At 36.6% G+C, this 24,021-nt stretch overlaps 3 protein-coding genes across 6 annotated transcripts in view; 1 reads left to right on the top strand and 2 right to left on the bottom strand.

The window, feature by feature from the left end:
* Positions 1 to 867: 867 nt before the first annotated feature.
* Positions 868 to 5,158, top strand: LOC107901482 (uncharacterized). Of its 2 annotated transcripts, none has more exons than XM_016827514.2 (10): positions 868 to 969; positions 1,993 to 2,100; positions 2,183 to 2,299; positions 2,448 to 2,972; positions 3,055 to 3,422; positions 3,502 to 3,601; positions 3,692 to 3,751; positions 3,998 to 4,081; positions 4,206 to 4,322; positions 4,528 to 5,158. In XM_016827514.2, exons 2-10 carry the CDS (start codon positions 2,002 to 2,004, stop codon positions 4,885 to 4,887), a joined length of 1,830 nt encoding a protein of 609 aa, XP_016683003.2. In that variant the 5' UTR covers positions 868 to 969; positions 1,993 to 2,001; the 3' UTR covers positions 4,888 to 5,158. The 2 variants fall into 2 exon arrangements, with proteins under 2 accessions (XP_016683003.2, XP_016683011.2); XM_016827522.2 differs by lacking the exon at positions 868 to 969 and adding an exon at positions 1,107 to 1,619.
* Positions 5,159 to 7,045: 1,887 nt separating this feature from the next.
* On the bottom strand, positions 7,046 to 10,077 carry LOC107960064 (uncharacterized). Its single transcript, XM_016896271.2, has 4 exons — positions 10,001 to 10,077; positions 9,151 to 9,604; positions 8,657 to 8,851; positions 7,046 to 7,946 (listed from the first exon to the last, which is right to left on the bottom strand). Exons 1-4 carry the CDS (start codon positions 10,075 to 10,077, stop codon positions 7,470 to 7,472), a joined length of 1,203 nt encoding a protein of 400 aa, XP_016751760.2. The 3' UTR covers positions 7,046 to 7,469.
* Positions 10,078 to 13,745: 3,668 nt separating this feature from the next.
* LOC107901492 (uncharacterized) overlaps positions 13,746 to 24,021 on the bottom strand; it is an 18,816-nt gene continuing 8,540 nt past the window's right edge. For all 3 annotated transcript variants that reach the window (XM_016827529.2, XM_041081797.1, XM_041081798.1), the window contains 6 exons: positions 17,943 to 18,071; positions 16,919 to 17,036; positions 16,613 to 16,808; positions 16,318 to 16,429; positions 16,084 to 16,238; positions 13,746 to 14,905 (listed from right to left, as the gene is read on the bottom strand). In XM_016827529.2, coding sequence (XP_016683018.2) covers positions 13,798 to 14,905; positions 16,084 to 16,238; positions 16,318 to 16,429; positions 16,613 to 16,808; positions 16,919 to 17,036; positions 17,943 to 18,071 — 1,818 coding nt within the window. In that variant the 3' untranslated portion in view covers positions 13,746 to 13,797. The remainder of the gene's footprint in view (positions 14,906 to 16,083; positions 16,239 to 16,317; positions 16,430 to 16,612; positions 16,809 to 16,918; positions 17,037 to 17,942; positions 18,072 to 24,021) is intronic.

Raw genomic sequence — 24,021 nt, 5'->3', positions numbered from 1 at the left:
CGGTCCGTTTTCAAGGCTCGAGCCCGGCTCGGCCCGAAATATGGACCTAAGAATTTGTCCAAGCCCGGCCAGGGGAAAAGATGGTAGGCCCGAGCCCGGCCCGGCCATATTAATTTTTTTTACTTTTTTTTATTAAATAAAAAACTTTAAAATATAATAAATCAAATACATTTAAAAACATAAAAACAAATATTACAACAAAAAACAAATAAAAATGAGACTAAAATAATTCTTAAAATAATACATAAATTAAAATATAATAAAAAGTAATTATATTAAAATTGGAAAATTGAAACAAATTAGAACTAAATTAAGAACCAAATTATATTAATAACAAAAGTTTTACAATATCAAAATAACATTAAAAACAACAAAAGAGTAAAGTAAAAGTACTAAAGTTACTTAAAATTAAAAATAAAAAAATTAATATTAAAATCGGGCTGGGCCGGGCCCGGGCAAAAAAATCTTACCCGAGGCCTGGCCTGTTTTCTAAACAGGCCTCGTTTTTTGTCCAAGCCCATTTTTCGGGCCTATATTTTTACCCAAACTCTCCCATTTTTAGGACGGATCTTCGGGCTGGGCCGGGCCACCCGGCCCATGCACACCTCTAGGCATGACCCATTAAAATATTATTATTTTTACATAAAACGGTTTTCTATTGAAAAAACCTAGGGTGATATAGCATATGCACCACTCTCTACCCTTTAAACGTCCTATTTTTTATATAATTGGACATACATACCGTTTTTGAATTTAATTTTTTATTTTGTAATATTGCTGTAAAAAATTCTATAATTTAAACCTTAACCAAAACTTATATATTTAAACATACATTTTGAATCCAAGAACAAGACTATAAAAGGCAAAAAAAACTATTACTTAGAGGGAAAAAAAGGAAAGAAAATTCAAGTGAGGGTGAAGGACTGAAGCAGGTGAAGAAGCAGTGGGACAAGTGGAGTATTAAGTGCAGTAAGTCAGAGAATTGCTCTTGTCTTGTTTAGTAATAACATGTTTTTTTTTAATTAATTGAAAAATACACATTTTATTAAAAGATATTAGCATTAAGAAAACATTAATACATTGACACAGGTATCGTATTACAGTTTTTGTTTTTGGATTGTCCATCTGTTACGCTATTCTTTGATGCCGCTTCCAAGCTCCAATCCTCGTCCTTTTCTTCTTTCTTCAATGTTTGCTTTTGTTTTCATCCATAAATATTAATTTTTTTTAAAAAAATAAACACTTCGATGTAATTGAAAATCATATACATGCAGGCATTTTTCTGCTATTTTCTAGTCGCTTTACTTTCAAGTTTCCCGCTCTGTAACTTAGAATAAACAAAGGGTATTCAAAGAAATATCCTACCTTTTTTTTTCTCTCTCTCTCATTTCCTTTTTCTTTGAACTTTCAGAGTTTCAATGGTTATCTTCTTTTCTTTTTCATTACCTTTTTTTTTTCTGAAAATATTAGTAACAGTAAGAGTGTAGAGATTGTTGCATTGTTTGATTGTTTTAGTTTTGGATTTTGAATTCTTTTAATCCAAAGAAAGAAAAATGAATACAAGAGTTCGTACAGCTCTTCACTCCATGAAAGCTTCTCCAAATCATGAGAAAAATAAAGTAACTTCACTCTTTTTTCCTTTATATATATTACCCTTTATCTGTTTCTTTTTCAAGATTTGAAGATTGGGTTTTTGTTAATTGGTAATTTGAGTGACCAAAGATTTGTTCTTTTATGCTTAAAAGTTGGAAACTTTGAACAAAAAAATTTGGATTTTATCCCGTTGAAAAATTTGCAATAGGTTTCATTTCAAACTATTTTTGTTGATAAAATTATAAAGCAGAACTTTTTGATCCAAAATCTTAAGTGGGCACTTACACTTGTCTCAAGAAAGGAATAGTGTCTTCTTTAAGTTTCTTTGGTTCAGTTATTTCATTGAATTTTATCATTTTTCCTTTTTAAAATCATTTTTGCCTATCTGATTATACAAAGGAGAAGAAGATGGAGAAGATTAAGGATAGCAGAGCGCTTGGAGCCACCAAAACTGTGACCAATAGGAGAAGATCAAACAGGGAAAGGAAAATGGCCTTATTACAAGATGTACCCACAATTTTTTACCTTTTCTTTTCTTTTTCTATTTTTTTGTAAAATTTTTGATTGTTGTGGTGTTGGTAAATTGAAGGTTGATAAGCTAAAAACGAAGCTTAGACATGAAGAGAATGTTCATAAAGCTTTGGAGAGAGCTTTGACTAGACCTTTAGGAGCTCTTCCTCGCCTTCCTCCTTACTTACCTCCATATGTATGTCTTCTTACTTCATTACCTCATCTCATTCTTTTCCCTTTTTTCAATATGGAACTGCTTGATTCTTTAATGGAATTGTTTGAGGAAGAAACATGTTAAACTTTGTAAAAAAAATTCATGATTTGTGTAAAATTTGGATTTGCAGACACTGGAGCTAGTTGCTGAAGTAGCTGTTTTGGAAGAGGAAGTTGTTAGGCTTGAAGAGCAAGTAGTGAATTTTAGGCAAGGCCTTTATCAAGAAGCTGTCTATGCATCTTCCAAGAGGAATGTGGAGAATTTGAACGAATCCATCCAGCAATCTCCGGTCAGAAGTTCTAAACACCAGCGATCGAGGTCTTTTTCTGTAAACGAGACGAGTTCAATAACGATCATTGCCAGGCTTCAACAGTCTCTTTCTAGAAGTGTTTCAAGCAGAAAGCTATTGCCTCCTGATACCATTTACGATGGATCTGGGAAGTCCGTTAGCAGGCCAACGAATGTGAGACAAGCTTCGACAAAACCAAATTCTGCTTCCGGAGATGTAAGAGGAAAAGAGAATCAATCATTTGGCAATGCTGTGAAGGATAAACAATCTTCTGAAAAGGCAATTTCCAAGGTTGTGACACCGGTAAAGAGACTTCCAACTCCGCATAAATCGGCAGACAAATGTTTGGATCCTTTGAAGTTACAGGTATGTATTGATAATGAATGGTTAAAAGAAGAGTTTTTATCCATATAATGTATAAATTGTGGGTTTTTCTTTGACTGTCCAGCTAGATAGTAGATTAATAGACCAGGAAAGAGCACAAGAAAGCCCTTCTGGGTCTTCAGAGGATAAAGTATCAGAAGCTGATAATACACCAAACCAAATATCTGAAGATATTGTAAGGTGCTTGTCTAGCATTTTCACGAGGTTGAGCACCTCGAAAGGCAAAGCTGTGGAATCCGGGACTTTACCTTCTCGACCATTTGTCAATTCTCATGAAAGGAACAGAGAGTGTGAATGTCAAGACCCTTATGAAATCTGTTCAGATTTGAAAAGTAGAGACATTGGCCCCTATAAGTATCTTTGTGCAATTGAAGCTAATACAATTGATCTGAACCGAAAAACGAACGTTTTGTTTCTGATCCATAGATTGAAGTAAGCTCTTTTGGTTGGTTGGTCTTTTCTTATGCTAGCATTTATATTCAGCTCTATGTCTATGACACTATTGTTTCAGGTTTCTACTAGGGAAGCTAGCCTCTGTTGATTTAGAGGGTCTTAGCCATCAGCAGAAACTTGCATTCTGGATAAACACTTATAATTCCTGTATGATGAATGTAAGATTGTATATCTTGATGTTAATACATTTGATTTTTTTAATATATTCCAAAAGCTAGAGCATAACATTTATGCAATCAATCTGTTAGGCGATTTTGGAGCACGGGACTCCTGAGTCTCCTGAAACAGTGGTGGCACTAATGCAAAAGGTTTGATTCATCATCTTTCTTGTTATTGTTTCTATTTAAAGATTTTCCAAGGATGCTATTATTGGTGTCATTTTATTCATGCTTATCACAAATTTCTGAAATTATTGTAGCTGATAATTAACTGTTAGCGCCTGTTGAAACAATACCCCTCACTGTATCGGACAGTGGTCGCTGTGCTTGAATTGTTGTTGACATAAACTTTTGGACCATTTGACTGAAATTTGTGTATGTTTATGGCTGCCTCAGGCTACAATAGTTGTGGGAGGATACTTGCTAAAGGCAGTAACGATTGAGCATTTCATTTTAAGGCTGCCTTTCCATTTGAAATTTGTAAGTAAAATTGTTCATCTTTTTCAGGGGAGAGTACTGAATAGTGAATACACCCATAAATTTTTCAATCTTGTTCAAGCATATTTGATATTGCTAATCATCCCTTTTCTTCTTCTTCTTAAAGACCTGTCCTGAAGCAGCCAAAAATGATGAGATGAAAGCACGCAATAAATTCGGACTGGAGTGGTCCGAACCCCTGGTCACATTTGCTCTTGCATGTGGAAGCTGGTCATCTCCTGCTGTAAGTTCACTTCCGATCATCAACTTCATTATGAAAATGCCGGAAAAAAAAAAGACAATTAGGAAATGACCAGAACTCGCCACCACCATCTCTTATATTGAGGTTCAAAGCCTGGTGATGGTTAAAAGGGCAGCTTTGTATGTAAATGAATATTGTTTCATGTATTGCTTTGAAAGTGCTGAAATGGTAGTTTTGTGAAATGAAGGTGAGAGTATACACAGCATCTGAGGTTGAAGATGAGCTGGAAACAGCAAAGAGAGAGTATCTACAGGCAGCCATTGGCATTTCAAGAACAAACAAGTTAATAATTCCAAAGCTGTTGGATTGGTATCTGCTTGACTTTGCTAAGGATTTGGAATCGTTTCTGGATTGGGTTTGTCTGCAACTATCGAATGAAGTGAGGAATGAAGCAGTCAAATGTCTAGAAAGAAAGGGGAAAGAGCCTCTTTCCAAACTAGTTCGAGTAATGCCATATGATTTCAGTTTCAGATTGCTTTTTGTTGAGCATTGGTCTGCAATGCAACAAACTACCAGCATCTTGAGCAGCAGCAGCATGTCTGTTTGAAGATTGAACCAGAAGCAACTTTTTTGTTTAAATTTTGTATTTTTGTGATGTTAACAAGTTCGCAAGTAGCTTGATATCTAAAGCTAGTATTTTTAGATTTGAAATTGATGGATGTAACAGCTGAATTTTTCAGCTTTTCTTTTGTAATATTTTAGTTGGCAACTTGCCAAATTTGGTAGGAGCAGTTACAGTTTAGGTAACTGACTTATTATTATTTTTGTAACTCCTTTATATTTTGAAATGGAAATGAAAGCTGTGGGATTTTGCTTCATCGGTTACATGCTGCTCTTAGTCTTTCTTCTGTTTTCATTGTTTAGTTTTGCTGTTGCTTAGTGAAACTTCCTTTTTGATTTAGTTGCTGCCAAATTTATCCAACACTTTTACACCATTGAAGGTTATATTTCTTACAAATTCATCTTTCCATCAACAAAGGTCCATGGACTTGGGATCGGTAGGGCCAATATATTTAATATATTAGACACAGTGAAAGTACATATGGAATCTTAGCATCTGTAAAGAAAAAAAAAAGGGGTTGGAGGTGAATAACTGGGTTTACAGTGGATTCTGGGGTTGGCCAATGACCATTGGTTTATTGAATTGATATTTCATTCATTTATGTTACAGTTTTTGCGCCTTCATTTTTCCCTTTTAATGAAACTTTCGAGGACTTGAGTTGTCAGCGAAGATAAACCAGAAAGTGAGTCTTGCTAGGAGTTATTCTTTGGGGATTATATGAGTTTACATTTGAAATTAGTGGTGAAAACTGAAATTTTGAACTTTTTAAGTGAATTAATAACTTACTATTTGTCAGTTGGTAAAGGAAGACAACATGCATATTGAGTATTCAAATGGGAGAGGTATCATGTGCAATTATATGTGTAGATTTTTGAGTTTTTATTATGTGTGGGAGTTTTAGTTCAGTTAGTCTCAATTTGTTGGCTTTAGTATGGATTATATTAGTTTTTAATTTGTTTGTGTTATAATAATTTGCTTCTACTTGATGTTGGTTTCTATGACCTGTGTTTGTAATTGTATTGTACTTGTTACATTTTAAAAAAAAAATACTATATATATAAATTTTAGTTCAATATGAAATTTGATACATGAAATTTAATTTAGTGTAATTATACATACGCGCAAAATAAATTGTGGTTTATATATATATGAAATGAATACAAATATATATTTTTTCATATTATATTAATATAATTATGTGTATGTAATATATCAACATAAAATGATACCAATTCAATAATGTTAGTAATTTGTGAAAATTGAATTAAATAAAAATTCTATTAAAAAATTACACAATTAAAATTCATGATATTAAAAAATTTAATTAATTTCATTTATAAAATTTAAAAAACTTACTAAAAACGAATAAAACAATACATATAGTAACGACTTAACTTTCTTAATTAATGAATGAAGACTTTGCCAATAAAGGGTCTATTAACAACGAAGTCTTTCTGTCAACATGAGTTGTTGAGTATTTATTAACACCGTAAGTAAAGTCATTTGGTTTATAAGAAAAAACAAAGAAATCTTGTTTTATTTTATTTTATTTTTTTAAATTATTCTCTAAGGTGATTTCTAAAGGGATGAAGCAAGAAAGTGATAAATAAAACAATAAAAATAGTTATTTTTTTTTATAATTGGGAAAGAGAAATGATTTTATTTGAAATTAACCTAAATTTTTATGTCTATAACATTGTCATTAGATCAAGAAATTATTGCCATCAATAAAAATAACTATTATTTAGTGCATTAAGCTGGAACTTTTTATTTCCATTAGATTGAAATTTTATCATGTTTTATTTATTTATTTTAAAATATAATTTATAAACATATGATAATCTCAATCTCGTACATATCAAAATTTTCAACACCAATGCACCAAATAGATATTATCAGGATAGGCATCTGGAAAGGGACAAATCCTTTTTACCTGCTCATCCACAACAGGTTGGAAGAGCCCTGCTTCGTTTTGTTGACAACTCGACAATAGCAGCAGCAGGTTATGTGAACTTGAGCCCACCACTGCACCAATTTTTATATCCTTACGAAAACAATCATTCTTGGATGTTCTTTTTATCGTACTTCAAGCCTAGTCTCGTTGAATAAATAAATTAATAAAATTAAATTTAAAAAAAGAAGATAAAAGATTCTCATGCGTATGAGATGAGATGATTGGCTATTTTCTGTACTTTTGCAATGGTATACACATGAGAATGAACCAGAGAGTAATAAAAGTAAAAGTGAGCATATCTGCAAGGTCTTTAGAAACCAGGGAATTGTTATGGTGTTAGCAACAATGAAAATCTGACAAGTACTAAACAGAGGAGGTCCTAAGTCAAGAGCAGATCAATGGAGCTGAACGGGATGAGAAAAAGGTGAAAACAAAAGGGAGAGGGCGAGTAAGAAAAAGAATCAGATACAAACCTTGTAGGCGCCGTTAGATTGTCGATGAAAAACGAACTGAACACCGGAAGGAGTCAAAACAAAGGGAAGGCGGAGTCCTATGACATTAAGGACGGTCATCCGGGAGAGTGTTATAGATTATGGAAATGACAGATATGAAGTCAGCCAAATGGTGAAGGTACGGGGCCTGCCCCTCCTAGCGCATCTGACCTTTTAATGCTTCCCATACCACAGATAATGCATCCGGAAGTTGAGAGAGCCGAAAATTTGGCGCCACAAAGATCGCAAACATCATATCCGATAGTAGAAAGACGGCTGAGTGTGGCGCCACAGAATTGAGAGGGATCTTCCAGGGGATCAATTGACTTGTTGGTTAAACCCCTCTGAACACAAATATCAATAAGGCTCCTCAATTCCTCTTGCTTACCTGGAGGTGCCTTAGACAGGAGAAGTTCAAGCATCTGCTTCGCATAACCATAGTTCTGAACATCCATATTTCGTTTTATGGCAGTGCGGATACAATTTATTCGGTGCTTTGCCTGAAGTGGCAAAGAACCCAGATGTCTTGATAATCTAGCCATCTCATCTTTTGCGCTTAGCGCTCTTGGGCCTTGGAATTTTTGCAACCTTGAAATTTCCTGGAGTAGAACCAACGCAATATCCAGTCATGACAGATATTTTATAGTTGAAAGCTAGAGAAAAATGGGTGAAAGTTGGGTTTCTTAATGGGCACAACGTAAGCAGAATGCTATTGCTAAGCTTAGTGAAAACTTGAATTTTTGAATTGTCACGCATCATCAATTAGCATAAACTTACCCACCTTGTTTTTTACAATGGCAATAGATTTAACTAAACATGTTGCATAATGGTCCATGTACCCAGAATAGGCGCATCATCGTCCCATATAGATCATAGATCAGAAATTTTAATTTTATGATCTTTAGTAATGTCAGTGTGCAATACAAAGACTTTGAAGTTACACCTGTTTATAATGCAACTGTCCTCAAGAGCAGATGAAAAAAAAAAAAAATAGAAACAACTAGCATCAAAAGAGCCTAAACAAGATCCTCGTCATCCTATGTGAATGGGAAATGCAAAAGCAAGGACAGAACCATAATAGATCACAGAAGAGAGAGAGAACCTATATTAATGTATTCAAAACCCAAGTGAAATTAAAAATCTACGCTCCTAAAATAATGGCTTGCCCGTTGAATATTTGGCCGATATAAAATATCATCAATCCATTCTATGTTTTAGTCTGTAGTACAACTAAAAAACATGCTGATATTCTTGGATGTTTGACTCAAGTTCTAAATCCTTTGGTGCCTTGAAAGAAAAAATGACCTACCTGAAGAAAGGTTACTGCTATCTTGTACTGAGCACAAATGGTAGCTTGAGCTTTAATATCAGCTCCACGAGAGATATCTTTAGCTAATGCCAGAAAAGCTTCATTAAAACAGGATAATGAATCTGGAAGTTGATTCAGCTCAAGGTGGGCAAGTCCAGTCTTAAAACATATGGAAGCTGGAGCCCCACGTGGAACCTATCAGAACAGAAAATATGGTAAACCGAAGAATAAAGGAAGCTATAAAATAAACACATTTCCTGAGAATGAAAGACGTAGAGAGCTCCCAAGAGACAAGGATAGATTATAGCTACAAAGCCAAATATGCCAAAAGAACCTTTATTGCAAATACAATTAGAAATAATTTAGTATTTTCCAAGGCAATAAGTTAAGAGACTTGAAGTTATTAGGCGGCTATGTTAATTAAGTAGAAAATGCAAGGGCCTCCTAAAATCAGGAACGAAAGTGAGAAAAGATAACATAATGTGCGTATTCACCTGTCCAGGGCGCACAGATGCTGGAGGAGTAGGTTTTCCTGACTCAGTGGTGACTGGAACTCCAAGAGCACTAAGATCAAGAGGCTGCGTGGATACCTGTGTTTGAGCAGGCTGGACTTGAGGCCATGGCATACCAGCAGCCGGAGCTGAGTATTGTGGAGGAACACCGCCGTCTGGAAGTGCAAAAGACTCAGGAGGAATAGATTGTTCAGTGGCTTGAGGTGGAACCCCACCATCAGGGAGACCAGCACTAGCTACAGGTGTATTTACCTGATCAGGTGGCACTTTTCTGCCAACTTCAGCCGGTTGAGAAGTATGATCCAACTTTGAAATTAAAGTTCCAGGAGGAGGCAAAGCAGCTGCAACCTGGAGGGATGGTATTGTGTTTTGGAAAAAGTCCTCCGGTATAGGTCCAGCTGCAATTCCAACACCTTTGGTGGTGTTGAAAGCTGGACTGCAATGCAACATGGAGCCAGAAGCATGCTACTGTCGAGACCAGTAGCTATCGAGCTCAGCTCATTTTTGCTTGGCGCGCACGAATGGTTTTTGGACCAAATGAAGCAACTGACATTGCTGTTTTGTTTTGATGTAATTTAGTTTAGTTCAACTCTAACTAGTTTCCAAAGTTAGTTGGATTAAGTTTGTGATTGGATTGATGATGTAAAAGCTGATATGTCAGCTTATTTTGTATTTGACTTAAGCTTGTATTAGTTTAGTTTAAGTGGGAGCAGTTATGTCATTAGGTAACTGTCAAATGAATCAAAATTTGTAACTCTTTTATATATTCAAATTTTGAATGAAAATTGGTAATGTTCAGTTACAATTCTTGCTGTACATTCAAGTTTCTTGCTTGCTGCTCTGCTTGTTTTCTTTTTCTGCTTCGATTACTATTGCTTCTGCTTGCAAATCTCTTTTTGTTGCTGCCATTGTTCCAACAAATGGTATCATGAGCCCGAGTCTTTGAGGGGCCTTTGTTTGCATTCTGTTGATTTCAATTTAAAATCTACAGCAAAGCTTAAAACTAAAAAGGATCGAAGCACTTAAACTCAGTCTAGCAAAATGAGTTTCACTCCACCACATCCACCATGTGTTCACTGCAAGAAGACGACACATTCAGAAAAATATTGCTGGTTTAGGCCAGATATTCAGTGCAGAAAGTGCAAGCAGTTTGGTCATGTAGAGAAGGTGTGCAAAGGCAAACCAAGGGAGGCTGCTCTACAACAAGCTAGACCAGCTGAGGACATGCAAGCTCAGGAGGAGCATGTGTTTACAGCAACCTGTTTTGTTGGCACAACAAAAACCAGCAATGATTGGCTACTAGACAGTGGCTGCTCACACCATATGGCAGCAGATGAGAAGTTGTTCAAGGGCTTAGACAGAAGCTTCCACTCTAGGATCAGAATTGGAGATGGCAAGCTGATTGAGGCTAAGGGCAAGGGCAGTGTGCTGGTTAGCACTGGTTCAGGTAACAAGCTGATCTCAGATGTGCTTTTTGTACCTGACTTAGACCAGAATTTGCTTAGTGTAGGCCAATTAGTTGAAAAGGGCTATACATTGGTTTTTAAGGATGGTTGCTGTACTGTTCAAGACATGAATGGTCTGGAGTTAATCTCAGTCTCCATGACCGATAGATGCTTCATGCTGGATGTTAGCCAAGTAGAAAGAAAGGCATACACCAGCCTTGCTGACAGCACTGACTTGTGGCATAGGAGACTAGGCCATGCCAATTTCAGATCGCTTGATCTGCTACATAGGCTGAATTTGGTTGATTGCATTTCAAAAGTTGAGGTTAGTGGGAATGTTTGTGAGGTTTGTCAGCTTGGTAAGCAGGCTAGACTGCCTTTTCCTGCTGACAGTGCTTGGAGAGCTCAAAACAAGCTCGAATTGGTGCACTCTGATGTTTGTGGTCCTATGAGAACACCTTCAATCAGTGAGAACAGGTACTTTGCCCTGTTTATAGATGATTTAACAAGGTTGTGCTGGGTCTACTTCTTGAGGCAAAAGTCAGAAGTGTTTGAAGCCTTCTGTAAATTCAAGGCTTATGCTGAAAATCAATCAGGCTGCAAAATTAGAGCTTTGAGGACTGATAATGGCTCTGAATATGTGTCTGAGAGATTTCAAAAGCTTTGTGACAGTGATGGGATTCATCATCAGCTCACAACAGTCTATACTCCTCAACAGAATGGAGTCTGTGAGAGGAAGAATAGGACTGTCCTGAACATAGCCAGGTGCCTCTTGTTTCAAGGCAAGCTTCCAAGTCAGTTTTGGGCTGAGGCAGTTAACACCTCAGTGTATCTGCTCAATAGACTGCCAACTAGAGCAGTCAAGGATAAGACTCCTTATGAGGCTTGGCATAGAGTTAAACCTGTAGTAACACACTTGAAAGTGTTTGGTTGTGTGTGTTATGCTCTTGTTCCAGTGGAAAAGAGAACCAAGCTCAAGAGCAGGGCCACTCTAGGAATCTTTGTTGGCTATAGCAGCAACAAGAAGGGCTATAGAGTTTATGATTCTATAGCAAAGAAAGTCTTAGTCAGCAGGGATGTAAAATTTGATGAAGAAAAGGTGTGGAATTGGAATAGTGTTGAAGCTAACAGGTTTGAAATGGATCAGTTGGACTTGGTTGCTGAGCCTACAGAAGAGGAACCAAGTGAAGATGCTGTAGGTGACACACCAGTGAGGGGCACCAGAACTTTGGCTGATGTCTATCAGAGGTGCAATGTTGCTGTGATTGAGCCCTCAGACTTTGAAGAGGCTGCCAAGGACAGAAGCTGGATGGAAGCTATGGAAGCTGAGCTGGAAATGATCAATAAAAATGAAACATGGGAGTTGGTGAGCAGACCAGAAAATAAGAAGGTTATTGGGGTTAAATGGGTGTACCGGACCAAGTACAATGCTGATGGCTCACTGAACAAGCACAAGGCCAGGCTTGTGGTGAAGGGTTACAGTCAGCAGTATGGTGTGGACTTCTTGGAGACTTTTGCTCCAGTGGCAAGACTGGACACAATCAAGCTACTGTTTGCTTTAGCAGCTCAGAAGAAGTGGAAAGTTCACCAATTGGATGTCAAATCAGCATTTCTGAATGGTTTTCTCAAGGAGGAGATCTTCATTGGGCAACTTGAAGGTTTTGAAGTTGCTGGACATGAAGACAAAGTGTACAAGTTAAGAAAGGCCCTCTATGGCCTGAAACAGGCACCAAGGGCCTGGTATGATAGAGTTGATGCTTATCTGACCAAGCTTGGATTTGTGAAGAGCCTTAGTGAACCTACTCTGTATGTTAAGAGGTCAGAATTTGAAACCTTGCTGATTGTCTCCTTGTATGTGGATGACTTGTTAGTGACAGGGAGCAAAGTTGAGCTCATAGATGAGTTCAAGATTCAAATGCAGCAAGTGTTTGAGATGACAGATTTAGGGGTCATGACTTACTTCCTTGGCATGGAAGTTCACCAGTCTGATCGGGGCATCTTCATCAGCCAACAAACATTTGCCTTGAAGATTCTTGGCAAATTTTGCATGCAAAATTATAAAGCAGTAAGTACACCAGTGGCACAAGGTGAAAAATTAACCAGCAATGGTGATCAGCAAAGGGTTAATGAGAGGCATTATCGAAGCCTAGTTGGTTGTCTATTGTATCTAACAGCAACCAGGCCAGACATCATGTTTGGTGTTAGCCTGTTATCGAGATTCATGCATTGTTGCAATGAGGCACATTTGAAAGCTGCAAAAAGGGTCCTTAGATACATCAAAGGCACAGCTAACTTTGGTGTAATGTTTGAAAGTGGGAAGGAACTGAAATTAGAAGGTTACTCTGATAGTGATTGGGCAGGATCCCTCGATGACATGAAGAGTACCTCTGGATACTTCTTCACACTTGGATCGGGCATGTTTTGCTGGAGTTCAAAGAAGCAACAAACTGTTGCTCAGTCCACAGCTGAAGCAGAGTACATTGCTGCAGCAGGAACAGTTAATCAGGCCATTTGGCTTAGGAAGCTGCTTCATGACCTTAATGAAACTCAAGATGAAGCAACTAAAATTTGGGTGGATAATCAGTCTGCAGTTGCGATAGCCAAGAACCCTGTGTTTCATGGTAAGACTAAGCATTTTAAAATCAAACTGCATTTTGTTAGAGAGGCTGAACAAGCAAAGGAAGTCAGCCTTGTGCATTGCAGCTCAGGGGCATAATTGGCTGACATAATGACCAAGCCTTTAAGGGCTGCTCGATTTGAATCTTTGAGAAGTGCAATTGGAATGTTGCATACAGTCCAAGGAGGAGTGTTGAAAGCTGGACTGCAATGCAACATGGAGCCAGAAGCATGCTACTGTCGAGACCAGCAGCTATCGAGCTCAGCTCATTTTTGCTTGGCGCGCACGAATGGTTTTTGGACCAAATGAAGCAACTGACATTGCTGTTTTGTTTTGATGTAATTTAGTTTAGTTCAACTCTAACTAGTTTCCAAAGTTAGTTGGATTAAGTTTGTGATTGGATTGATGATGTAAAAGCTGATATGTCAGCTTATTTTGTATTTGACTTAAGCTTGAATTAGTTTAGTTTAAGTGGGAGCAGTTATGTCATTAGGTAACTGTCAAATGAATCAAAATTTGTAACTCTTTTATATATTCAAATTTTGAATGAAAATTGGTAATGTTCAGTTACAATTCTTGCTGTACATTCAAGTTTCTTGCTTGCTGCTCTGCTTGTTTTCTTTTTCTGCTTCGATTACTCTTGCTTCTGCTTGCAAATCTCTTTTTGTTGCTGCCACTGTTCCAACAGGTGGGCGCAGGAGTTGGTTTTGATAAAAATGTAGGTTGTGCCCATGCCTCAGTGCCAAAGAGATCTCCAGGGGCAGAAATTGTGGGATTATTCACAGCCCCACTGGTAGCAGGATAAGGTTGCTGTTGATTCTTACCAAGATCCTGAAAAACTCCACTCAGTGATTTTGTTCTAGTTTTAGGTAGACCCAAGCCATCACCAAGTCGCTTTGTTGCTTCTTTAATCTTATTGACATCCACTGTGCCTGATGTCGGCTTGTCTCGTATTCTGATCTGTAACTTCTTAGTTTTTGATACTCCCTCCTCATCGCTGCTGCTACCATTATTAGTTGTGCCATACATTGTTTTCTTAAATTCTTCTGCAGCTTTAGGTTGTTCATCAAAGGTAGTGGAACTGTCATGTGGTTTCATTAAAGTTTCCAGACCCTTAAAAGAATCAGCCTTGGTTCCACCACCTGCAACTCCCACAGATTTATCAATAGATTTATCCATAAAAGTATGGACTCCATTTGGCTTACTGTCAGTAGCTCCAGGTATGACCAGGCTACCTTCCCTTACTTCGATAACGTTACCTCTTCCTTTTATTACACCAAGGTAAACACCAATATGATCTGAGATAACTGATGGAATGGCACCATCATCAGTCTTCATGTATGGCATAACTTCTGCAGCAAGCTCCCATTGGGGTATACTCTTCAAGGTCATAGGGGTCTTGATTTCCCAGTTTCCACCACCCCATTCAGGGCCTTTAGGAACCATACTTTCTGCAGCAAAGTTGGCAAAAATGCCTTGTGTCCAACCGCTTGAGCGGATTCTTAAAATCCTTTCACAATATCGCCTCAATTCTGAATCAGCACCTTCTTCTTCTAGCCTCTGAGCAAGACGCCGCATTGCACTGTGGTTGAGGTGGCATATAAACAGGTCTAGCATGCTTTCGTAGTCTGCTATGACTTCAAAAGTTTCCTTTGCACTGTCAAACTGACCATACCTACAATTTAAGCTGAAGTCTCATTAAAGAAAAAATAGGACCATAAAATGGCAATTCAAACAGTTAGGAAGGCTTAACAATGTTAATGGATATATAGAAGAGCAGAAGATGCCTATAATGCTGTTAATAAAGATTATATGAAATCATGACAATAATTCTAAAGAAAGATGCTTGACTAAGGCAGAAGACAACATTTTATATGTTTTGGACTTCGACAATTCGAACAGACATGAAGGATCAACAATGTTAATGGATAGAAGATCAGAAGATGCCTATAATGCTATATAATGACAATTAATTCCGAAGATAGATGCATCAGCTAAGACGCAAAACAGCATTTTATACGTTTTGAACTTTGATATGGATCTAATGGAATAGATAACTCTTAAAGATTCAATCTGCATTAGGTATGTAACGACAACAAAAATAGGTAATCTATCCCAAATTATACACATGGAAGATTGGTATGAATATCAATTCAAAATTTCAGTAGCAGTGCTAATAACTAGAATATTCTAATCTAAACTCTGAATCAGGAGCCAGTACGCATATATCTAGCATGGTATATTACATGTTCAGTCTTCTGAAAATTAACCAACAAATTGACTTTTTTCATAAAAAAGTGTTGGGGTTATCAGGACATACAACAAGGAAGCAAGATGCATGAAATATTTTTACTTGCTCACAAATGTGCAGCAAGGGAGCTTATGGCTGTTAGCTCATTTTGTTCTATTTTTGCTCTCTCATTTAATAAGAAAACAATACATTTATAGTCAAATATATCACCAAATACTACCTACTACCACTAGTCATACTTTGAAACAAGTAAAACTCAACTTACACAGAAGTTGATTATGTCAATCAGCACCTATAAACATTGAACCAATACCAATTTAGTTCATTTTCAATTAAGCAACTTAACAAAGTAACTAAATAACCTTGCTGTTATAGCAAGCATACGTACTGCAGCATGTTTACAAGCTGCATGCACTCATGGTAGGCCAATTTTCAACAAAAAGTTACTATCTTCTCAACCTTTTATTTTTTCAACAAAATATTACTATCTTCTCAACCTTCTAAAAAATAAGATTATTTACGAAAAGTTCATTAAACATGTTTGTAAAACCCAGAACCCCAGCAGTGAGAGAGATAGAAGTCAAACAACCGTGATTGCTTACTTGATACAGGCATGTCCCAATTGGCGGAATCGGTGGAACAAATGAGAGGTTGGTGGACATTTTGGATAATCTCTAGAACGCACAAATTCATCCTTCAAAACAGATAAAGCAGTAGAGAAACGAAGTGCCCTGATTGCATAGACTCCCCGCAGAACCTAAGTTTGTTTCTTGCAAATTCAGAACAAAAATAAAAGGGAACTGAAATGTAAACATAGCACATAACCATTCATCTACCTGAGTGAACTGTGGACCTGCTTGGGATAATGATACTGCAAGATCTCCGCAAACAGGAGGACCTCTAGCTAAAATATCAAGAGATCGAGGAGTGATACGTAGGCTGTCAAACCTTAATAAGGTAAAACTGTAAAAGTCAGATACACGTTTAATGCACCAATCAATTTTGATATAGTTAATGCAAAGATAGTAACCGACAAGATGCTAAATTTTTACCCATCAAAGGACTTACAATCAGATAAGTAACATTGGCAGAAAACATTAAAATACACACAAACAAAAGGGAGAATAAAACCTTGATGTTATTTGGTACAATATTTCAGAAAGGCCAAGCTTCTGCTCAAAATTTTGTTGCATGGTAGCAAAACCAATAAGAAGAGGTTCGAGAAGCCCAACAAGACAACTCTTAATCTCAACCCCCCTCTTTTGTCTGGGATTAATATACGTAGGGTTAGCGAGCAACAACCGGTCATTTAGAGCCCCAACTAGAGCTGCAGAGTAGAAGATCATCTCAGTAGCTCCACAATACATTGATGCATCAGAGAGTTGTATTTGATACAACAAAATGGAATAAAAGGCAACTGAGAACGAGAATAAAAACCTGCATTTGGCATGCTAATGGAAAGTATAGTCCTCACTTTCCCATCCCATCCTAAAATACAAACTGCAGTTGCAGTAGAAAAGAGAAGTGCAGGTCCAACCCACAAAAGGGATCTAAAGTGCGTACGAGTTAAGAAGTCAAACAAATTTATTAATCTTGGGTATATATATTTCATACGTCTACTACTACAAGCATGCATGCAAACATATACAAGCGTAACCTCATATTTATTGATTAAAGAAACTCGCTACCCTTGACAGACAAATGAAGGCTGAACAAAATGAAAAAAATGCTAAGGTTATATTCTTCTCAACAACCACAGCTGGTGGGCACATCTTTTTTTAAACAAGTCATAGAATCAGGATATTGATTCAAGAAATAGACTCAGGTACTACAAGATAAAAGAGATATCTCCTGTTTCTCCTTGTTGATACACCAACCTCAGAGTAAAAAATTGTATAAATTTACAAGCTAGACCCATCCAAGGACAAGATGATATGCCAAGCTTGTAACCTAGTCTCAATATTAAGAAGATTTGAATAAAAGTATTAAGTTTAAAAATTGAATTTAGGAAAAAAATTATGTCGATTTTGAATATAAATCGGGCTTAAGTTTCTATATGTAAGGCCTAATATTTATTTTTATATTTGTATAATTTATGTATATTATGAAATTAAATATAATACTATAATGAAAATATTAAAACATATTAAGTGTTTATGTTTAAAATTTAATAATATATATAATTACTAAATATTAATAATTTTTCAAAAAAAAGAATTGGGTACACCTAAATAGGATTGGGATAACTATTTATAAATATAGACGAGTTTGAACAAAATTTGATTCTTATTATTTGGACTTGGATTGAGCTTAGGTAATTATATATGATATCGATGCTATATATAGGCCTGACCCAAAAAGTAGTCCATGTGCAACTCAAATCCATAGATAGTTACTTTGTATAAATGTATAAGTAGTCATGTATTTTGTGCTAAGAAGCTTCGTTATATATTCAGGATATTGGAGGATTTCCTTTGTCAAATTTAGAGGAACTGCTTGCAAGTACATCAAGATCTACTGAAACTATAAGCACTCTTTGAGTGGTTAATACTCCAGCAACGTAGCCTCTCAGAGTTTGTTGCCAATGTACCTGCGGATATTGAAACAACGTGGTTAAAAATCCTACCTTGTAGCATATTATTTTTGAGAAAATGTGTTGTCAAAGTAGATAGATAGATATATAATCTTATGCATAAATTGACATACTATAGATAGATAGATAAATGCATAATATGTATGTATAAGTTTTTATACATGTATGTATACACTATTTAGTTCCAAGAAACTAATGAATTTTCTTGTCACAAAAATGCATGTGTTTTATATATATAGACAATTGAATAGACACTAGAAGAGATCTGTTGGGGTTATTAGGGCATAGAACAAGGAAGTAAGATGCATGAAATATTTTTACTTACTCACAAATGTGCAGCAAGAGAGCTTATGACTGATAGCTCATTTTGCTTATTCATTCAACTAGAAAAAAAAATACATTTATAGCCAAATACATCACCAAATACTACTTACTACCACTAATCATACTTTGAAACAAGTAAAACTTAACTTGCACACAAGCTAATTATGTCAATCAGCACCTAAAAACATCAAAACAATACCAACTTAGTTCATTTTCAACTAAGTAACTTAACAAAGTAACTAAACAACCTCGTTGTTACAGCAAGCATACGTGATGCAGCATGTTTACAAGCTGCATGCATTTAACCAAGAATATAACAACAGCATGGTTGGCCATTTTCAACACTGCTCCTTAGCCTCCATGCTGCAAATACCAATCATTCATCAAGTTTTTTGAACTTGGCAGTCCTTAGATGCTTTGTTTCAAGTTGACTCTGTTCAAGCAATTCATTTTCAACATTGGCTTCATTCTCAACCAAATCTGACTTACACACTTGACTATCCCAGTCTTTTGTGCCAAAGATTTGTTCATCAAATGGAGTCTTCTCCACCTTCATAGCCTTGGTTGGAAACTTGCCTTACAAACACATCTTGCTTTGTTTCTTTGTTCATTACAATCCTATTTCTTCTTGCACATACTCCCTCCTGTTGTGAAGTGTCTTCATACGCATACTCCATCAACTCCTCCTTCAGCTTATCCCAAGCTTACTTGGGAGTCTCACAGGAGTGAGTTGTTCCTGTCTTTTTTACAAGCAACCCTCAAAGATGACAGGCTTTAACAACTTCTTGTCTTTCTTAACAAGCACAGAAGCAAAAACAAGCCCTCAAAGACTTGGGCTCAAGATATCATTTGTTGAGGTTATGAACCACAAACAAGATCAAAAGAACTAAAATTTGTGTTGAAAAAAAAAAAGAAGAAGCAAGTAATTAAGAAGAAGTAAAGATTAACTTCATTACTTGAATAAGCAATATGCCATATATATAAGTAGTCCGGATTACATTTGTTGGGTTTTTGAGCAAAAACAAAGAAGAAAAGAAAAACGGATGCAAAATAGAGCTTGAAAATTGAAAATCCAAAACTGATTTTTTTCTTAAATTTTCATTAAAATAAAAGCATGAGTTACATGATAGTTTTCTAATTCATAACTGATTCCACTAATACATGACTAAAGCTTAGCTAGAATTACACACAAAATGTAGCGACATTACAGCCATTACATCAAACATGAATCAACAACTACTCCTACTAACTTGAAGTACAAATTACAAAAGAACTAAATCAAGTTACAAATGAACAAAATATTTTTACTTACTCATAAAATGAGCTATTAGCTATAAGCTCTCTTGCTGCACATTTGTGAGTAAGTAAAAATATTTCACGCATCTTGCTTACTAGTTCTATATCCTAATAACCCAAAAAATGGTAATCAGAGCCTGTCATCTTGGAGGGCTTCTGTTGTTGGTTGTTTTTTTGTGAAGAAAACTTAAAACAGAAGTTGTTGTTTTTGTTGCTGCAAGATGAGCTTCACACCAATGAGAACTACCACATTTGGATAGTGAAGATGAAAACTTACCTGCAAGCATATGACCTATGGAATGTGGTCGAGAATGACACTGAACTAGCTCCATTGAGGGCCAATCCCACCATTGCAAAAATTCGATAGCACAGTGAAGAGTGTGTCAAGAAGCATAAAGCAATGGCATGCTTGCAAAATAGTGTATCTGATGTGATTTTCACTCGAATAATGGCATGTGACTCACCAAAGCAAGCATGGGAGAAGCTGAAAGAAGAGTTTATGGGGTCAGACAAGACAAGGTAGTAGCAACTTATCAACTTTAAGAGGGATTTTGAAAATTTGAAAATGAGACAGTCAGAGACCATCAAGCAGTACTTTGATAGGATAATGACCACAGTTAACAACATTAGGCTCATTGGAGATGATTTCAGTGAGAGCAGAGTTGTTGAAAAGGTCATTACAACTCTCCCTGAAAATTTTAAGTCAAAGATCTCTTCATTGGAGGACTCGAGGGATTTATCAACCATCTCCTTGTCTGAGTTGGTAAATTCCCTATATGCACTTAAGCAAAGGAGGGCCAACAGCCTGGAGGAGCATCCAGAAGGAGCTTTCCAAGAAAAAGCCAAAGAAAGATCAAGTTTAAGCTATAAAGGGAAGAAACCATGGCTTGAAAAAAAAGAGAAATCAAAGAGGGATGCTAGAAAGAAGAAATTTCCACCATGCATTCACTGCAAAAGAAGCACACACTTAGAGAAGTACTACTGGTACAGGCCAAAAATCCAGTGCAAAAGTTGCAAACAATTTTGTTATGTTGAGAAGGTGTGCAAGAACAAATAAATGGCACAAACTTAGCAGCAAAATCAAGCTCAGACTGCTAGGGATGTTCAAGCTTAGGAAGAGCATGTTTTCACAGCAGCCTATTATGTAAACTCAGCCAAAGTGAGAAAGAACTAGTTAGTAGACAGTGGCTGCACTCACCATATGGCATCTAATGAAAGGCTGTTCAAGAATCTTGATAGAAGCTTCTCTTCTAAAATCAGAATAGGAAATGGAGATCTCACTGAGGCTAGGGGTAAGGGAAATGTAGTGATCAACACACACTCAGGTAACGAAGTAATTTCAGATGTACTTTTTGTGCCTGACATAGACCAAAACCTGCTTAGTGTTGGCCTACTTATTGAGAAGGGTTCTTCACTTGTTTTTAAGAATAACTCCTGCATTATTGAAGACCCACTTGGTCAAGAATTATTCACAATAACCATGACTAAAAATTGCTTTGTGTTGAACATGAATCAATTATAAATGAAGGCCTATACTAGTGCTACTGACACAGCTAGTTTATGACATAAAAGATTAGGCCATGTTAACTACAAATCACTTGATTTGTTGCACAAATCAAACATGGTGGAATACATGTCCAAAATTGAATTCGGTGACAATGTTTGTGAAATTTGCCAGCTTAGGAAGCAAGAAAGATTACCTTTTCCAGTCAATAAGGCATGGAGAGCTCGAGCCAAGCTCGAATTGGTCCATACTAACATATGTGGACCAATGAAGACTTCTTCTTTGAATGAAAATAGATATTTTGTGCTGTTCATAAACGATTTTAGTAGATTCTGCTGGGTCTATTTTTTGAAGCAAAAGTCAGAGGTGTTTGAAGCATTTAACAAGTTTAAAGCGCTAGTTGAGAATCAATCAGCCTGCAAGGTCAAGGCTTTAAGATCAGACAATGGAACTGAATATTTGTCTGAGAAGTTCCAGAAGCTGCGTGAGCAAGCTGGAATTTATCATCAATTGACAAACATCTATACTTCTCAGCAAAATAGAGTCTGTGAAAGAAAGAATAGTGCAGTGCTTAATATGGCTAGATGCTTACTGTTTGAAAGCAAATTGCCAAGCAAGTTTTGGGCTGAAGCAATAAACACTTAAGTGTATCTGTTCAATAGGTAGCCTACTAATGCTATCAAAGAAAAACTTCTTTTGAAGCTTGGTATGAACTCAAGCCAACAGTTTCACACTTAAAGGTGTTTGGTTGTGTTTGCTATGCTCTCATTCCAACTGAAAAGAGAACCAAACTTGAAAGAAGATCTGTGCCAGGATCTTTGTTGGTTATATCAGTACCAAGAAAGCCTATAGGGTGTTTGATCCTTCAACAAAAAAGATCATGGTGAGAAGAGATGTGAAATTTGATGAAGGAAGAGTATGAAACTGGAATGGGACAGATGCAAGCTTGAGTGAAGAAGATCAGCTAGATGGTAATCTAGAACTAGCTGAAGAAGGATCAGTTGATAATAATTTTGATGATGAACCTGTAAGAGGCACAAGAACCATTGTAGACATTTATCAAAAGTGTGATGTGCAATAGTTGAGCCTTCAAATTTTGATGAAGCAGCCAGAGAAGAATGCTGGAAAAGGGCCATGGAAATTGAAATGGAGATGATTCACAGGAATGACACTTGGGAATTAGTTGAAAGACCAAACCAGATGAAAGTTATTGGTGTAAAGTGGATGTTTAGAGTTAAATACAATGCTGATGACTCTCTAAACAAACACAAGGCAAGACTTGTGGTGAAGGGATATAGCCAATAGTATGGGATTGAATTTATTGAGACCTTTGCTCCTGTTGCAAGGTTAGATAAAATAAAGCTTTTGTTTGCCTTAGCAACTCAAAAAGGGTTGAAGAGTGCATCAGTTGGAAGTCAAGTCTGCTTTTTTGAATGGCTTCCTCAAGGAAGAAATCTTTATTGAACAACCAGAAGGGTTCAAGGTTCCTAATGAAGAAAACAAGGTCTATAGGCTGAAAAAGGCCTTGTATGGTCTAAAGTAGGCACCAAGGGCCTGGTATGACAGGGTTAATATACACCTGTCTAGGCTCGGGTTCGAGAAAAGTGTTAGTGAACGTACACTTTATGTGAAGAAATCGGAACATGAAACTCTTCTAATTGTGTCACTTTATGTGGACGACTTACTAGTAACTGGAAGCAAGGAAGAGCTGATTGATGAGTTCAAAATGCAAATGTAGAATGTTCTTGAGATGACTGACTTGGGGGAAATGACATATTTTTTTGACATGGAAATAATTCAAATTGACCAAGCCATCTTCTTAAGTCAGTAGGCCTTTTCTTTGAAGATTTTAAACAAGTTTTGTATGTTCAATTGCAAAATTGTCAGCACACCAGTGGCTCAAGGTGAAAAGTTAACTAGCAATGGAAATCATGAAAGAGTTAATGAGAAAGAATACCGAAGCCTGATAGGTTGTTTTCTTTATTTAACAGCTACCAGACTTGATATAATGTTTACTGTTAGTCTCCTATCCAGATTTATGCATTGTTGTGATGTTGTTCACTTCAAAGCAGCTAAAAGAGTTCTCATATATGTGAAAGGGACTTTGAACTATGAAGTGAAGTTTGAGAAGGGAAAAGAGCTCAAGCTGACAGGGTATTCTGATAGTGATTGGGCAGAGTCCATTGATGATATGAAGAGCACCTCTGGATACTTTTTTACTCTTAGCTCAGGGGTCTTTTGTTGGAGCTCAAAGAAGCAACAAACTGTTGCTCAATTGACAGCTGAAGCAGAATACATTGCAGCTGCTAATCAAGCTATTTGGCTTAGGAAGCTACTATGTGATTTGAATGAAGAACAAATTGAAGCTACTGAAATTAGAGTTGATAATCAGTTAGCAGTTTCCATAGCCAAAAATCCTATTTTTTATGTGTAAACTAAACATTTTAAGATTAAATTTCATTTTGTTCGAGAGGCTAAAGAATTGAGAAAAGTGAATCAGGTTCATTGCAGTTCAGAAAATCAGTTTGCTGATATCCTAACAAAGTCACAAGGTGCCACACTATTTGAGGCTTTGAGAAGAAGGGTTGGTGTTTGTTGCATACAGTCCAAGGAGAAGTGTTAAACTTTGGCCTGCAATGTAACATCAGACCAGTATGGAAGCAGCATGGAAGCCAAACCAGTTCAGCAGCAACTTTTGTTCATTTGTAACTTGATTTAGTTCTTTTGTAATTTGTACTTCAAGTCAGTAGGAGTAGTTGTTGATTTATGCTTGATGTAATGGCTGTGATGTCAGCTACATTAAACATAAATCAATAACTACTC

The sequence above is a fragment of the Gossypium hirsutum genome, chromosome A11 (genome assembly GCF_007990345.1).
Source record: "Gossypium hirsutum isolate 1008001.06 chromosome A11, Gossypium_hirsutum_v2.1, whole genome shotgun sequence".
In the NCBI taxonomy this organism is placed as follows: Eukaryota; Viridiplantae; Streptophyta; class Magnoliopsida; order Malvales; family Malvaceae; genus Gossypium; species Gossypium hirsutum.
The sequence above is the reverse complement of the archived record's forward strand: the minus strand, read 5'-3'. Positions and strand labels throughout refer to the sequence as shown.

Coding starts and splice junctions, on each gene's coding strand:
- LOC107901482 (XM_016827522.2), top strand. CDS start 1,554: ATGAATACAAGAGTTCGTACAGCTCTTCACTCCATGAAAGCTTCTCCA. Junction 1,620..1,992: donor CAAATCATGAGAAAAATAAA/GTAACTTCACTC, acceptor GATTATACAAAG/GAGAAGAAGATGGAGAAGAT. Junction 4,082..4,205: donor TGCCTTTCCATTTGAAATTT/GTAAGTAAAATT, acceptor TTCTTCTTAAAG/ACCTGTCCTGAAGCAGCCAA.
- LOC107960064 (XM_016896271.2), bottom strand. CDS start 10,077: ATGGCAGCAACAAAAAGAGATTTGCAAGCAGAAGCAATAGTAATCGAA. Junction 9,605..10,000: donor GAAAACAAGCAGAGCAGCAA/GCAAGAAACTTG, acceptor GTTGCATTGCAG/TCCAGCTTTCAACACCACCA. Junction 7,947..8,656: donor TAGCAGTAACCTTTCTTCAG/GTAGGTCATTTT, acceptor GTTCTACTCCAG/GAAATTTCAAGGTTGCAAAA.